We start from the raw sequence: 15301 nt of genomic DNA, 5'->3' as shown, positions 1-15301 counted from the left end.
CACTTTAGACAGTTGCCCTGCAGAGCAACCTGGAGCCTGAGCTGTGTAGACCAGAAAAGCACACACACCATGAGCTGGGGCAAACCCAGTGTGGCTCAGACATTGTGAGCACTCCACACACACACACCAGTGATATTTGTTTGCAGTGTCCCTCCCTACCCACAACACAGCTGAACAAGTGAGCATAAATAAGTACCACCTTCCACTCCTTGTGTCAGGGCGGAAATTAGACACTGAAGAGACTTGCAAACACAGGAAGCCAAAATAAACAAAGAAGAGGGAACTGCTCTGGAAGTGACAGGTGCAACAGATTAAAACCTTCTAGTTAATATTGACTCAGCATTGGAAGGGGCCTATAAATCTTGAGAAGAATTATAAGATGGAACAAGGAACAATCTGAAACTGAACTGACCCTAAACTGCCCTCAACAGCTCCAGAGAAATTCCTAGATATATTTTATTATTATCATTTTTTAATTTGAAAAGTTTTTTTTTTTATTTTTAAGTTCTTTATTACTCCTTTGATTGTTATTTTTATAACCTATGATTACGATGCCAAAACAAGACCCTATTTTTAAAGCAAATTTCATATATATATATATAATTTATATTTATAATTTTTGTGATTTTTTTTGTTTTTTTAATATTGTATTTTTGAGAGTCTAACCTCTATATTTTTCATCTTTGCTTTTAGGTCTTTGTTATCAATTTTGTACCTTTAAGAATCCAATCTTCAGTACCCATTTTTACTTAGGAGTGTGATTACTGGCTTGATTGCTCTCTCCCCTTTTGACTCTCCTTTTTCTCCTCCAGGTCACCTCTTTCTCCTCCCTCCCCCTGCTTTTCTTTACCTAACTCTGTGAATCTCTTTGGGTGTTCTGGGCTATGGGGAGTACTTAGGGAACTGATTATAGCTAGATCTGTCTCTCTCCTTTTGACTCCTCTTCTTCTCCTCCTGGTCACCTCTATCTCCTTCCTCCCTCTTCTCTTCTCTATGTAAATCCGTGAACCTCTCTGAGTGTTTCAGTATGTGGAGAGCATATAGGGAATTGATTACTCACTAGATTGCTCTCTCCCCTTTTGACTCCCCCTCTTCTCCACCTAGTTGTCTCTATCTCCCTCATCCCTCTTCTCTTCTCCATGTAACTCTGTGAACCTCTCTGGGTGTCCCTCCCTGTGGAGAATCTTTTCACCATTAACCTAGATGTTTTATCATCAGTGCTGTACGGATGGAGAACTTTTGAGGCTGATGAAAGTAATCAAAGATGACACAAATAGATGGAGAAATATGCCATGTTTATGGATCTGAAGAATCAATATAGTGAAAATGAGTATACTACCCAAAGCAATCTATAGATTCAATGCAAACCCTATCAAGCTACCAATGATATTTTTCCGAGAACTAGAACAAATAATTTCACAATTTGCATAGAAATACAAAAAACCTCAAATAGCCAAAGCAATCTTGAGATAGAAGAATGGAAAGGGACGAATCAACCTGCCGGACTTAAGACTATACCACAAAGCTACAGTTATCAAGACAGTATGGTCCTGGAACAAAGACAGAAATATAGATCAATGGAACAAAAGAGAAAGCCCAGAGATAAATCCATGCACCTATGGACACCTTATCTTTGACACAGGAGGCACGAATATGCAATGGAGAAAAAACAATCTCTTTAACAAGTGGTGCTGGGAAAACTGGTCAACCACTTGTAAAAGAATGAAACTAGAACACTTTCTAACACCATACACAAAAATAAACTCAAAATGGATTAAAGATCTAAATGTAAGACCAGAAACTATAGAACTCCTAGAGGAAAACATAGCAAAACACTCTGACATAAATCACAGCAGGAACTTCTATGACCCACCTCCCAGAGTAATGGAAATAAATGACCCAATCAAAAAATGAGCCAAAACACTAAACAGACATTTCTCCAAAGAAGACATGCAGATGGCTAACAAACACATGAAAAGATGCTCAACATCACTCATTACCAGAGAAATGCAAATCAAAGCCACAAAGAGGTACCATCTCATGCCAGTCAGAATGGCTGCTATCAAAAAGTCTACAAATAATAAATGATGGAGAGGGTGTGGAGAAAAGGGAACTCTCTTACAGTGTTGGTGGGAATGCAAACTAGTACAGCCACTATGGAGAAACGTGTGGAGATTCCTTAAAAATCTGGAACTAGAACTGCCATACGACCCAGCAATCCCACTGCTGGGCATACACACCAAGGAAATCAGAATTGAAAGAGACACATGCACCCCAGTGTTCATCACAACACTGTTTACAATAGCCAGGATGTGGATATCCATCAGCAGATGAATGGATAAGAAAACTGAGGTACATATACACAATGGAATATTATTCAGCTATTAAAAAGAATGCATTTGAATCAGTTCTAATGAAGTGGATGAAACTGGAGCCTATTATACAGAGTGAAGTATGTCAGAAAGAAAAACACCAATACAGTATATTAACACACATATATGGAATTTAGAAAGATGGTAATTATGACCCTATATGTGAGACAGCAAAAGAGACACAGATGTATAGAATAGACTTTTAGACTCTGTGGGAGAAGGCAAGGGTGGGATGATTTGAGAGAACAGAATTGAGACATGTATATTATCATATGTAAAACTGATCACCAGTCCAGCTTCGGTGCATGGTGTTCAGGGCTGGTGCACTGGAATGACCTTGAGGGATGGGATGGGGAGGGAGGTGGGAGGGGGTTCGGGATGGGGATTACATGTAGACCCACGCTGATTCATATCAATGAATGGTATGACAAAAACCACTACAGTTTTGTAATATAATTAGCCTCCAATTTATGTAAATTAATTAATTTAAAATTAAAAAAATAAAAACATTCAAACCTTAAAAAAAATCATCAAAGCAACCATAAGAGATATATACTCTTGTTCTTCATTTTATCAATAAAGAAACTGAAACTTAGAAAGATTAATTTTCCCAAATCTAATACACGCCAAAATGGGGACAAAGTTCAAGGTCCACTCTGTAGATACTAGGTTTGAATAGAACTAAAGAGTAAAATCAAAATTTGGCTCATACTAGCTATTAGTGGAACTTAGAGAGCCCACCTTCTTGGCATGACAGATAAATACAGTAATGTCACAGAACTATGCCAAACCAAACACAAATTAGATACAGATACATTCCTGATCTTGATCAACCTGTAATAATGAAAGCTAAAATTTTATGAATGATTTCTGTGGTGTTAGTCATGGTTCCAGGGGACAATTTACTCATTTAATCCCCACTTATTGTGAGGATTACCTTACCCGCTGAGGTAGATAATATTATTATATTCATTTTTCAGGTAAAGGAACTGAGATTCAGAGATGTTAAGTAATTTAAGTCACACAACTGAAAGTGCAGACAAGATAAAGAATACCCAGTTCTCATTATGACTTTTCTGAAATGACAGAATACCCAGCTGTGGATGTGACTGGTGATGGAAGTAAAGTCCAATGCTGTAAGAGCAATATTGCATAATAACCTGGAAAGTTAGGTCCATGAATCAAGGTCAAACAGGAGATAGCAAGAGTGAACGTCCACATTCTAGGAATCAGCGAGCTAAAATGGACTGGAATGGGTGAATTTAACTCAGATGACCATTGTATCTACTACTGTGGGCAAGAATCCCTTAGAAGAAATGGAAGAGCCATCATAGTCAACAAAATAGTGCAAAATGCACTACTTGGATGCAATCTCAAAATGACAGAATGATCTCTGTTCATTTCCAAGGTAAACCATTCAATACCATAGTAATCCAAGTATATTCCCCGACCAGTAATGCTGCAGAAGCTGAAGTTGAATGTTCCTATGAAGACCTACAAGACCTTCTAGAACTAACACCCAAAAAAAAGCTCCTTTTCATTGTAGGAGACTGGAATGCAAAAGTAAGAAGTCAAGAAACACCTGAAGTAACGGGCATATATGGCCTTGGAGTACAGAATGAAGCAGGGCAAAGGCTATCACAGTTTTGCCAAGAGAACACACTGGTGATAGCAAACACCCTCCTCCAGCAACACAAGAGAAGACTCTACACCTGAACATCACCAGATGGTCAAAACTGAAATCAGATTGATTATATTCTTTGCAGCCAAAGATGAAGAAGCTCTTTACAGTCAGCAAAAACAAGACCGGGAGCTGACTGTGGCTCAGATCACGAACTCCTTATTGCCAAATTCAAACTTAAATAGATGAAAGTATGGAAAACCACTAGACCATCCAAGTATGACCTAAACCAAATCCCTTATGACTCTACAGTGGAAGTGACAAATAGATTCAAGGGATTAAATCTGATAGATAGATTGCCTGAAGAACTATGGATGGAGATTCATGACATTGTGCAGGAGGCAGGGATCAAGACCATCCCCAAGAAAAAAGAAATGAAAAAAAGACAAAATGGTTGTCTGAGCAGGCCTTACACATAGCTATGAAAAGAAGAGAAGCTAAAGGCAAAGGAGAAAAGGGAAGATATACCCATTTGAATGCAGAGTTCCAAAGAATAGCAAGGAGAGATAAGAAAACTTTCCTCAATGATCAATGCAAAGAAATAGAGGAAAACAACAGAATGGGAAAGACTAGAGATCTCTTCAAGAAAATTAGAGATACCAAGGTAATATTTCATGCAAAGGTGGGCACAATAAAGGACAGAAATGGTATGGACCTAATAGAAGCAGAAGATATTAAGAAGAAGTAGCAAGAATACACAGAAGAACTATACAAAAAAGATCTTCATGACCCAGACAATCATGATGGTGTGATCACTCACCTAGAGCCAGACATCCTGGAATGTGAAGTCAAGTGGGCCTTAGGAAGCATCACTACGAACAAAGCTAGTGGAAGTGATGGAATTCCAGTTGAGCTATTTCAGATCCTAAAAGATGATGCTGTGAAAGTGCTTCATTTAATATGCCAGCAAATTTGGAAAACTCAGCAGTGGTTATAGGACAGGGAAACATCAGTTTTTATTCCAATCCCAAAGAAAGGCAACGCCAAAGAATGCTCAACTACTACACAATTGAACTCATCTCACATACTAGCAAAGTAAAGCTCAAAATTCTCCAAGCTAAGCTTCAACATTACATGAACCATGAACTTCCAGATGTTCAAGCTGGGTTTAGAAAAGGAAGAGGAACCAGAGATCAAGTTGCCAATCTGTTGCATCATAGAAAAAGCAAGAGAGCTCCAGAAAAACATCTACAGCTTCATTGACTGTGCCAAAGCCTCTGACTGTGTGGATCACAACAAACTGTGGAAAATTCTTCAAGAATTTGGAATACAAGACCACGTGACCTGCTTCCTGAGAAATCTGTATGCAGGTCAAGAAGCAACAGATAGAACTGGACATGGAACAACAGACTGGTTCCAAATCGGGAAAGGAGTACGTCAAGGCTGAATATTGTCATGCTGCTTATTTAACTTATATTCAGAGTACATCATTTGAAATGCTGGGCTGGATGAAGCACAAGCTGGAATCAAGATTGCCAGGAAAAATATCAATAACCTCATATATGCAGATGACACCACCCTTATGGTAGAATGTCAAGAAAAACTAAAGAGCCTCTTGATGAAAGTGAAAGAGGAGAGTGAAAAAGTTGGCTTAAAACTCAACTTTCAAAAAATGAAGATTATGGCATCTGGTCCCATCACTTCATGGCAGATAGATGGGGAAACAATGGAAACAGTGGCAGACTTTATTTTGGGGGGCTCCAAAATCACTGCAGATAGAGACTGCAGCCATAAAATTAAAAGACACTTGCTCCTTGGAATAAAATTTATGACCAACCTAGATAGCTTATTAAAAAGCAGAGACATTACTTTGCCAACAAAGTTCCATCTTGTCAAGGCAATGGTTTTTCCAGTAGTCATGTATGGATGTGAGAGTTGGACTATAAAGAAAGTAGAGAGCTGAAGAACTGATGCTTTTGAACTGTGATGTTTGAGAAGACTCTTGAGAGTCGCTTGTACAGTAAGGAGATACAACCAGTCCGTCCTAAAGGAAATCAGTCCTTAATATTCATTGGGAGGACTGATGTTGAAGCTGAAACTCCAATACTTTGGCCTCCTGATACGAAGAACTGACTCATTTGAAAAGACCCTGATGCTGCAAATGATTGAAGGCAGGAGGAGAAGGGGACAGCAGAGGATGAGATGGTTGGATGGCAGCGCTGACTCAATGGACATGAGTTTGAGTAAACTCCGGGAGTTGATGATAGACAGGGAGGCCTGGCATGCTGCAGTCCATAGGGTCGCAAAGAGTCAGACATGACTAAGCAACTGTACTGAACTTAACTGAGCTGAACTGAAATGCCTGAAAAGAGGTGAAAGAATTTTGTTGTTTGCTTAACAAAAATCCAACCACTTTCATAGTTTATGGTAGGGATGAATGACTTTTTTTTTTTTTTAATTTTTTTATTAGTTGGAGGCTAATTACTTCACAACATTTCAGTGGGTTTTGTCATACATTGATATGAATCAGCCATAGATTTACACTTATTCCCCATCCCGATCCCCCCTCCCACCTCCCTCTCCACCCGACTCCTCTGGGTCTTCCCAGTGCACCAGGCCCGAGCACTTGTCTCATGCATCCCACCTGGGCTGGTGATCTGTTTCACCATAGATAGTATACATGCTGTTCTTTTGAAACATCCCACCCTCACCTTCTCCCACAGAGTTCAAAAGTCTGTTCTGTATTTCTGTGTCTCTTTTTCTGTTTTGCATATAGGGTTATCGTTACCATCTTTAGGAGACGTGGTAGGTTTCTGGCTGATGCCTTAAAGAGGTACCATTAGAAATTACAGTGTATGATCTAGAACTGTTAACAAGTTTATTTTATATTTTGACTCATGAACGTTATCATAACTTGAAGCTGATTTAGGTGTTAGTTTTTAATTTTTTTTAAACTTTATATAATGGTGATTTTAAGGGGTTGTATCAAAAATGCATATTCTTGCTTGCAGTTACTTATTTTTTTTTTAATTTTTTTTATTAGTTGGAGGCTAATTACTTCACAACATTTCAGTGGGTTTTGTCATACATTGATATGAATCAGCCATAGATTTACACGTATTCCCCATCCCGATCCCCCTCCCACCTCCCTCTCACCTAAATGAAACTTAAAAGCTTTGCACTACAAAGGAACTATAGAGTAAGGTGAAAAGACAGCCCTCAGATTGGGAGAAAATAATAGCAAATGAAGAAACAGACAAAGGATTAATCTCAAAAATATACAAGCAACTCCTGCAGCTCAATTCCAGAAAAATAAATGACCCAATCAAAAAATGCAGTTACTTATTAACACAGCTTGTTCCATCTTAGAAACAAAATGAGACTGTCTTTATCAGTCATACAAATTATCACCACACTGTACCTGACATATTATCAGGGAAAAAATAGTTTTTTTTTTTTATTCTATTTAGACAGAAGTGTCAATAATCAGTCTTTGCCAAAAGGTGGAGCTGTCAAGTTTAGGGGCAAAGTCTAAATGATAAACGTTGTAATCTTGTTTATATTTAATAAATATATACATATTATTTAAATTTCAGGTTTTTATCATTTCCAGATATTATCAGAAAATTTCTAAAATGTAACTTTATTCTTAACATACAGATCTTTTATCACAGATCTAGCTTAATTTGTTAATTTTGTAAGCCCAAACCTGCCAAATTCTAAGAATCAAAATGTACATTTATATTCTACTCTACCAAAATGTTTTTAATTTAATATAATATATAAGCCACTTCCTATAGGTCTAAAAAATGGATATATTTATGCACTTAAACTAATGACTACAATACATAAAATCCTCCTTACTGAAGATGCTAAGTAATATCTGGTGTTCTGAATTCTGACCCCAACTTTGTTTCTTCTAAATGTCTATTCACAATTGAGAAAGTCATTTGTATAATTTTCATCTATAGCAAGCAGATAAATTTGTTGAAATCTCCCTATACTTCACAGCCAACCTTTTTCCTGTCCCTTTGAAGTTACAGGCTTTTTATTTTTACCCCTGTAAAATGCAAACAAACAAAAAGAAAGAAAAGGAAAAGGCAGGAGTTGAGGGCATAGGATGAGGAAGGGTTTAAGGCAAGGAGAACAGAGCTAACATATAGCAGTTATTTTCTGAAATAAAAATTTAAAATGCTTTGGAGACATTCATCAATGAACAGAATTATATTTTTATAATATTTGCTATATTTTATTTTATTAAAAAACACATGCTCATTGTAAAACATTTGGAAAATATCTGTAACAGATGAAAAATTTGCTCTAGATTTTGCTCTGATTAAAAATGAGCACATCCAAGAATTTTCATTTTATTCTTTTCCATATATTATCAGCAAATTTCCAATTAAAGGAAATCATGACTTTACTTACGCTGTCCATTTGCTTAGCTGAGGGTATAAATCAGGGATGCATGGATTTTTTTTTGTTTAGAAAAGTTCCCCAACATTGAGTGAGTGAGTGAGTGAGTGAAGTCGCTCAGTCATGTCCAACTCTTTGCGACCCCATGGACTGTAACCTACCAGGCTCCTCCATCCATGGGATTTTCCAAGTAAGAATACTGGAGTGGATTGCCATTTCCTTCTCCAGGAGATCTTCCTAACCCTATGATTGAACTCGGGTATCCCTCATTGTAGGCAGACGCTTTACCAACTGAGCCACCAGGGAAGTTTTGTAAAAGATAGTATGGGTCCAAAGCCTAGTCTGGGTGGGAGGACTAAAAATTAGATTGTTTTGCATATAAAAACAATAAATTGGATTTTTTTTCCCCCAGGGAGAAATCTTGAGAAAGAGGCTGGACATTTTAGAATCTAGGAAAATAGAGGTTAAATGAAAGGAAGACTTCTTGGCTTGAGGAGCAGTACCTGGCCCAACTCTGGTATACTACGTTCTAGGGCACAAGACAACCAGTAAAGGTTCTCTTTAAGATATCAGTATTCAATTTTAAACTTCCCTGGTGGCTCAGATGGTAAAGCGTCTGCCTACAATTCGGGAGACCCAAGTTCAATCCCTGGGTCAGGAAGATCTCCTGGAGAAGGAAATGGCAATCCACTCCAGTATTCTTACTTGGAAAATCCCATGGATGGAGGAGCCTGGTAGGCTATAGTCCGTGGGGCCGCAAAGAGTCAGACACGACTGAGCAACTTCACTCACTCACTCATTCAGTTTTAAAATTTTTCCTATTGGATGCCGTGTGGAAGTATGTCTACCAATAATTTAATGGAAGTCACTAGACTAGCCTCAGTGGTTCCGAGACATGTAAAGGGAAGAATGAAGGCTACATGCGTGACAGAGGTGCTGAAAGAAGACAGCAGCTGCAGGAATTGAACACAGGGACTAGTAGAACTATAGCTTGGACTGATTGGTGAGAAGACATCTAAGAAGAAGTTCACTATAGAGAGGAGGGATGGGTAAAGAGCATAGACCCTGCTGTTACCTGGGGTAGGAACTCAAGACATTTGCTTGTTAAAGGAATAAATGACTATAGAAGACTGGGAGACCTAAGAAACATATAAAATAGAAATGAAAAATCTCTCAGAGTCCTATCTGTACATAATCATTATTTACATTTCAATGACTATCCTTTGCCTCTCTATATATTTTTTTCTCTCTACATAAAAATATGTAAAATTTTAAATAAACCTGACATCATAGTAACTATCTTTACTTAATAACGTATTGTTAGTCTTCTCCAGTTGCTATAGCATTACATATAATGTTTTTAAAATTTGCTATCATTCAACAAATGCTTTTTTAATAGGAGGATAGTTGCTACAATGTTGTGTTGGTTTCTGCCATACAACGTTGCAAATTAGCCATAGGTGTATGGCTCCCTCTTGAGCCTCCCTCCTACTCCACCCCTCATTCCACCCTTCTAAGTTGTCACAGAGGGACAAGCTGGACTCCCTGGCCCTCTGGACTGCAAGGAGATCAAACCAGTCAATCCTAAAGGAAATCAACCCTGAATCTTCTTTGGAGTGACTGATGCTGAGCTGAAGCTCTATTTTGGCCACCTGATGAGAAGAGCCGACTCATTAGAAAAAACCCTGATGCTAAGAAAGATTGAAGGCAGGAGGAGAAGGGGATGACAGAGGACAAGATCGTTGGATGGCATCATTGGTCATGAGTTTGAGCAAGCTTTGGAAGATGGTGAAGGACAGGGAAGTATGGCATGTGGCAGTCCTTGAGGTTGCAAAGAGTCAGACACAACTGAGCAACTGAACTGAACTGAATGAGAATCATAAAATCACTTGCACTAGAAGGCCCATATCAAAGAATAAAAGAAGAATTGATTAGCTGACATTCCATACTAATATAATTGTTTATGTTTTCTTTAAAATAAATAAATAAAAGAACATGAAATCTCAGTAGTAGTTTGCTGATAATATATGTACATATATTTATAAAAAGGTATACTTTGGTTTTGTTAAAACCCTTGTTGAATTTCTACAGTGAACTTTCTTTTAGTTTTTTTTTTTTTTTTATGTTAGTTTTTGGGGTGGGGCATGAAGCACCAAAGATAATAGAAAACAGAAAACAACCAAAAAAAAAAAAAGAGTAAAAAATAAAATAAAATTTTTAAAAGATAGATTAAGAAAGTAAAAATAAAATAAAAAAATTCCCTGATGCCTCTTGTATTGTTGTCCTTGCCCCATGGTGAACTGCAGCATACCTCTGCCTCCTCAGCAGGCCTCCAAGATCTCTAGGTATGTCTCTGGACCCACTGTGTCAGCCTAAAGTCTGTGTGTTCCTCTCACCAGCATCTGTTTCTGGAGCTGGTCCGAGGCATGCATGCCCATGCAAGCCTCCACAGGCAGGCTCACAGGGGCCTGCACAGCTGGAGGAGACCTTAGAGGGTGTATAGCACTCAGCCTGCCTGAATTTCACAGCCAGAGCAGGTCTTTTCAGGGCTGCCACTTGATCTTGCAGGACCCACACAGCCAGAGAAGACTCTGCAAAGGTTGGGGGGAGCTCAGACATGGGGGTTCACATGGCCAGAAGAGGCCTTGGTAGGGGGAGCTCAGGCCTGGGATCCCAGCAGTCATGCTGGAGCCCATTGGGAAGGGGAGACACTGGGTGCATTCCCCTCCAATCTCCCAGTTCTCTTAAGGTTTCTCTCCATCCCTGCTGATCCCCTGACATGGAGTGGACCTCTCCAAGCACAGGAACCTCTCCCCTCCCCTAGGCACCCTTCTGGGGCATAGTCTTGTCCTGCCTCCACGTTTTCTCTCTCCCTGCTTCCCTCCCATGACCTACCCAGTTGCACTGAGGTTCTTTCTGTCCCTTCTGGTGTCTGAGGACTCCCACTAGCACCCAAGGTGCTAGTTGTGCCCTAATTGTGAGAGATGAACTCCATGTCCTCCTACTCTGCCATCTTGACTCCACCCCGCTAAGCATCTTAAATAGAGCTTTTGTCTGGGCTTCATCTACTGCTATTTTTCCAAAAAGTTTCCAGGTTCCTTGGGAATATTTAAAGTGATATTTATTTAAAAATTTATTGCACAAATATGTTCACTGCAGCACTGATACCACAAAATTGGAAATAATTAAAATGCACATCAAATATGGGGTTGATTAAATAAAAGAAAACATGTACATAGACAGTGAAGTGTCTCCAAATCTGGTTCAGAACAATGGATTCAGGAGGTCACACTAGTCATGAGTTTGAATCTTAACTCAACCATTTCCAAATTGTGTGATCTCAGGCAGATTAACATCTCTAAGCCTCAATTTCCTTCTCTATGAAACTGGGATCATAATGCCAAATTCGTTGTTAGGGTTAAATGCGATTATGTATATAAAGCATGCACCATAGTACTTGACCCTTGGTAAATGTGGGGCTCAAACAATTTTGGCACATGGTTGGTGTTTAAGAAGGTGTGGTACATATATACAATGGAATATGACTCAGCCATAAAAAGAACAAATGTCAGTTGAACTGAGGTAGATGAACCTAGTGCCTGTTATACAGAATGAAGTAAGTCAGAAAGAGAAAAACAAATATATGAACACATACATATGGGATCCAGAAAAATGGTACTAATAAACCTATCTGCAGGACAGGAATAGAGACACAGAGATAGACAACAGATTTATGGACACAGCGGGGGAAAGAGAGGGTGGGATGAATATAGACAGTAATATTGGCATATTTAAACTACAAGTATATAATGTATGTAATATTTTCTGTGTCTGTGATTCTCATTAATGACTAAAATACAGTGAAACAGAGTGGCTGGTAGAATCCATCTCACTACTATAGTCTCGCATTATCTTTAAGATAACAAATGAACACCATATGCACAGGTAATTTGTAGGTGTGTAAACTCAATTTTTAAGGTGTCATAGTAGCCAAGTAGATGACTTATCATTTGACTGTTACTTTTAAAAATTTGGTGATATACAAAATTTTAATCAAATCAAATAAATACTTCAATCCCATATTGCTTGTTCATTTAAAAATCTTAAAGTATGTATATAACCTGACGAACTACATGCTTATGCATGTATATACATACAAAAGTGCATGTATATACACATATGCATCTTTGGCTTTGAATGAATTTCTAAAGTGAGATAAATCAAACCTCTCATTTAAATACATATATATGTACACACACACACACACACAATGTAATCCATGCTTCCCTTGTAGCTCAGTTGGTAAAGTATCTACCTGCAGTGCAGGAGACCAGGGTTTGAATCATTGGTTGGGAAGATCCCCTGGAGAAAGAAATGCAACCCACTCCAGTATTCTTGCCTTGAGAATCCCATGGACAGAGGAACTTGGCAGGCTATAGTCCATAGAGTTGCAAGAGTCGGACATGACTTAGTGACTAAACCGCCACCATATACTGTAATATAACCAATTTAAAGTTTCTAATAAAAGTTTCATTTAGCTAACCAATAGCAATTCTGCTATTGAAAATTCTGAGGTCAAAGAGCTGTAATTTAGCTTACTGTACTTTACGCTTACAAATTAGTCAAAAAAGATTTGAAACTACCAACTGCCCACAAAAGAAATACATTTTTCTCTTGATATTTCCTCTAACAGCAAAAAGGAAATATCCATACAATGACCTTTCACTTTTTAAAGAGTTAAAAATTATTAAAGAAATCTCACTAGTCTTCAAAAACAGTAAACTGTATATAAATACAATTTTCTTATATCTGAATTCTTTGGCTAGAATCCGTAAGTGCTTACTTTGAACAGTCTCATTAGCACTTCAAGTCTCCATTATGCAACTCAGATAACTAGCTCAGATTTGTTAAGTTTATATCAATCACATCTTTCAGAATTTGGTACTGTGTTACCTGCATACAATAGCATCAATTGGAGGAACTGCAGCAAACAAATTTCAAAAGCAAGGAAAAATTCAAGAATATGTGCTATAAGTACAACAGGCATTCCCTTTTCAACATTATGTTAATGAAATGTAATCCTTTTAATGCTTTTAAAGATAATGTCCTAAGTTTTATCTTTTAACTTATTAAGAGAATGAAGTTCTTAGATGGCCCACCTTTATTTTTCAATTAAAAATCTAAAACAATAGACTGAATTACTTTTACTAATATACACATCAAGTTATTGAAATGGTGACTTCATGTAGTTTTCTCCTTAAAGATGGCACTTGCAGGTTCAAAGATGGAATGATGTCTACAGCCTACAAATATTTACTTGAAAAGTTTCTTCAACAGCAGTTTGATACTGGGTTTCCTCAACTAATTGAAGATTCACAAAATCTCCATAATGAAACTGATGTCTTTGATTTAGATGACTAATGAAATTTCTAGTAATCTGGCTAAGGAGTTCAGTTCAGTCACTCAGTCGTGTCCAACTCTTTGCGATCCCATGAATCGCAGCACGCCAGGCCTCCCTGTCCATCACCAGCTCCCGGAGTTTATTCAAACTCATGCCCATCGAGTCGGTGATGCCATCCAGCCATCTTATCCTCTGTCGTCCCCTTCTCCTCCTGCCCCCAATCCCTCCCAGCATCAGGGTCTTTTCCAATGAGTCAACTCTTCGCATGAAGTGGCCAAAGTACTGGAGTTTCAGCTTCAGCATCAGTCCTTCCAATGAACACCCAGGACTGATCTCCTTCAGGATGGACTGGTTGGATCTCCTTGCAGTCCAAGGGCCTCTCAAGGAAGAGATACACAAATAGGACACGTCACAGGAGCTATAAGAAATAGGTGATTACTGTTAAAATGAATGAAATATGTGATATATGAGACAGGTGATTACTGTTTACCAAACACTGTCTGGTAAAATTTGATTTTTGACACAAGGGACACTTAAAGGTGGGATGCCCAGAAGAACTTTTATTCTTTCAATAAGTTTCTGTGCTATCAGATATGGATGTTTCACTCCTATTACTGTTCCATACTGAATCTTGAGGAATCTGAAAGTTTGGAATGATAGAAGAAGCACCATATTCATCTTGATACTTCTTATAATATTTGCAATGATGTCTCATGAAATAGAATTTAATCTGTTTTGTGCAGCTACAAGAAAATTTTCTCATACTTTCAAGGTTTAAGTCTAGTTCATGATATGCCCTCCCACGTCTAAGTCACATTTCCATGAGAGAGGGAACAAGGTATTCCATTTTTTCTCACTGTGGTCAGGGAACATTTTCTACAAAAAAAAAAAAAAAATGTTCTGACTGGCTGTGATATGCACAGGCATTTTGAACACCTCCTGGCAGACGGGACAGTAGAAGTCATCTTTGGTGTAGGATGTGACCTCAGAAAACTCAACCATGGCGGGGGTAGAAGGGGTGGGGATTGGTGTTTAATTTTTGCTGTTATTCCTTCTAATATATTTCTCATTACTTTTTATTCTGTGTTATTGCTCTTCTCTTTTCTGTTTGTTGCTCTTTTGATTTTTTTTTTTTCCATGTGGTGAAACTTTCAGGGCCTTGGTTCCCAGGCCAGGCCTGAGCTTCTGTGGTGGGAACACTGAGTCCAAGTCTCTGGGCTAACAGAGAACTTCTGGCCCCAGGGAATATTAATTGGAGCAAGTCTTCCAGAGGTCCTCATCTTGGCATTAAGACCTGGCTCCACCCAACTGCCTGGAAACTCCAGTGGTGGATGCCTCATGTCAAACAACCGCCAAGACAAGTACAGCACCACCCATTAAAAAATAAATGAAGTGATAAAAACTATGTTACAGATGAAGGAGCAAGGTAAAAACATACAAGACCAGATAAATGAAGAGGAAATAGACAAACTACATGGAAAACAATTCAGA

General features: G+C 38.4%; 1 protein-coding gene and 1 pseudogene across 1 annotated transcript in view; both read right to left on the bottom strand.

The window, feature by feature from the left end:
• SATL1 (spermidine/spermine N1-acetyl transferase like 1) overlaps positions 1-11028 on the bottom strand; it is a 30034-nt gene extending 19006 nt beyond the window's left edge. Inside the window, exon 1 of the mRNA XM_043459788.1 lies at positions 10806-11028. Coding sequence (XP_043315723.1) covers positions 10806-11028 — 223 coding nt within the window. The remainder of the gene's footprint in view (positions 1-10805) is intronic.
• A 2677-nt stretch (positions 11029-13705) lies between these two features.
• On the bottom strand, positions 13706-14812 carry LOC122435616 (annotated as a pseudogene).
• Between the last annotated feature and the right edge of the window lie 489 nt (positions 14813-15301).

The sequence above is a fragment of the Cervus canadensis genome, chromosome X, assembly GCF_019320065.1.
Source record: "Cervus canadensis isolate Bull #8, Minnesota chromosome X, ASM1932006v1, whole genome shotgun sequence".
In the NCBI taxonomy this organism is placed as follows: Eukaryota; Metazoa; Chordata; class Mammalia; order Artiodactyla; family Cervidae; genus Cervus; species Cervus canadensis.
This window is presented reverse-complemented; position numbering and strand designations above follow the sequence as displayed.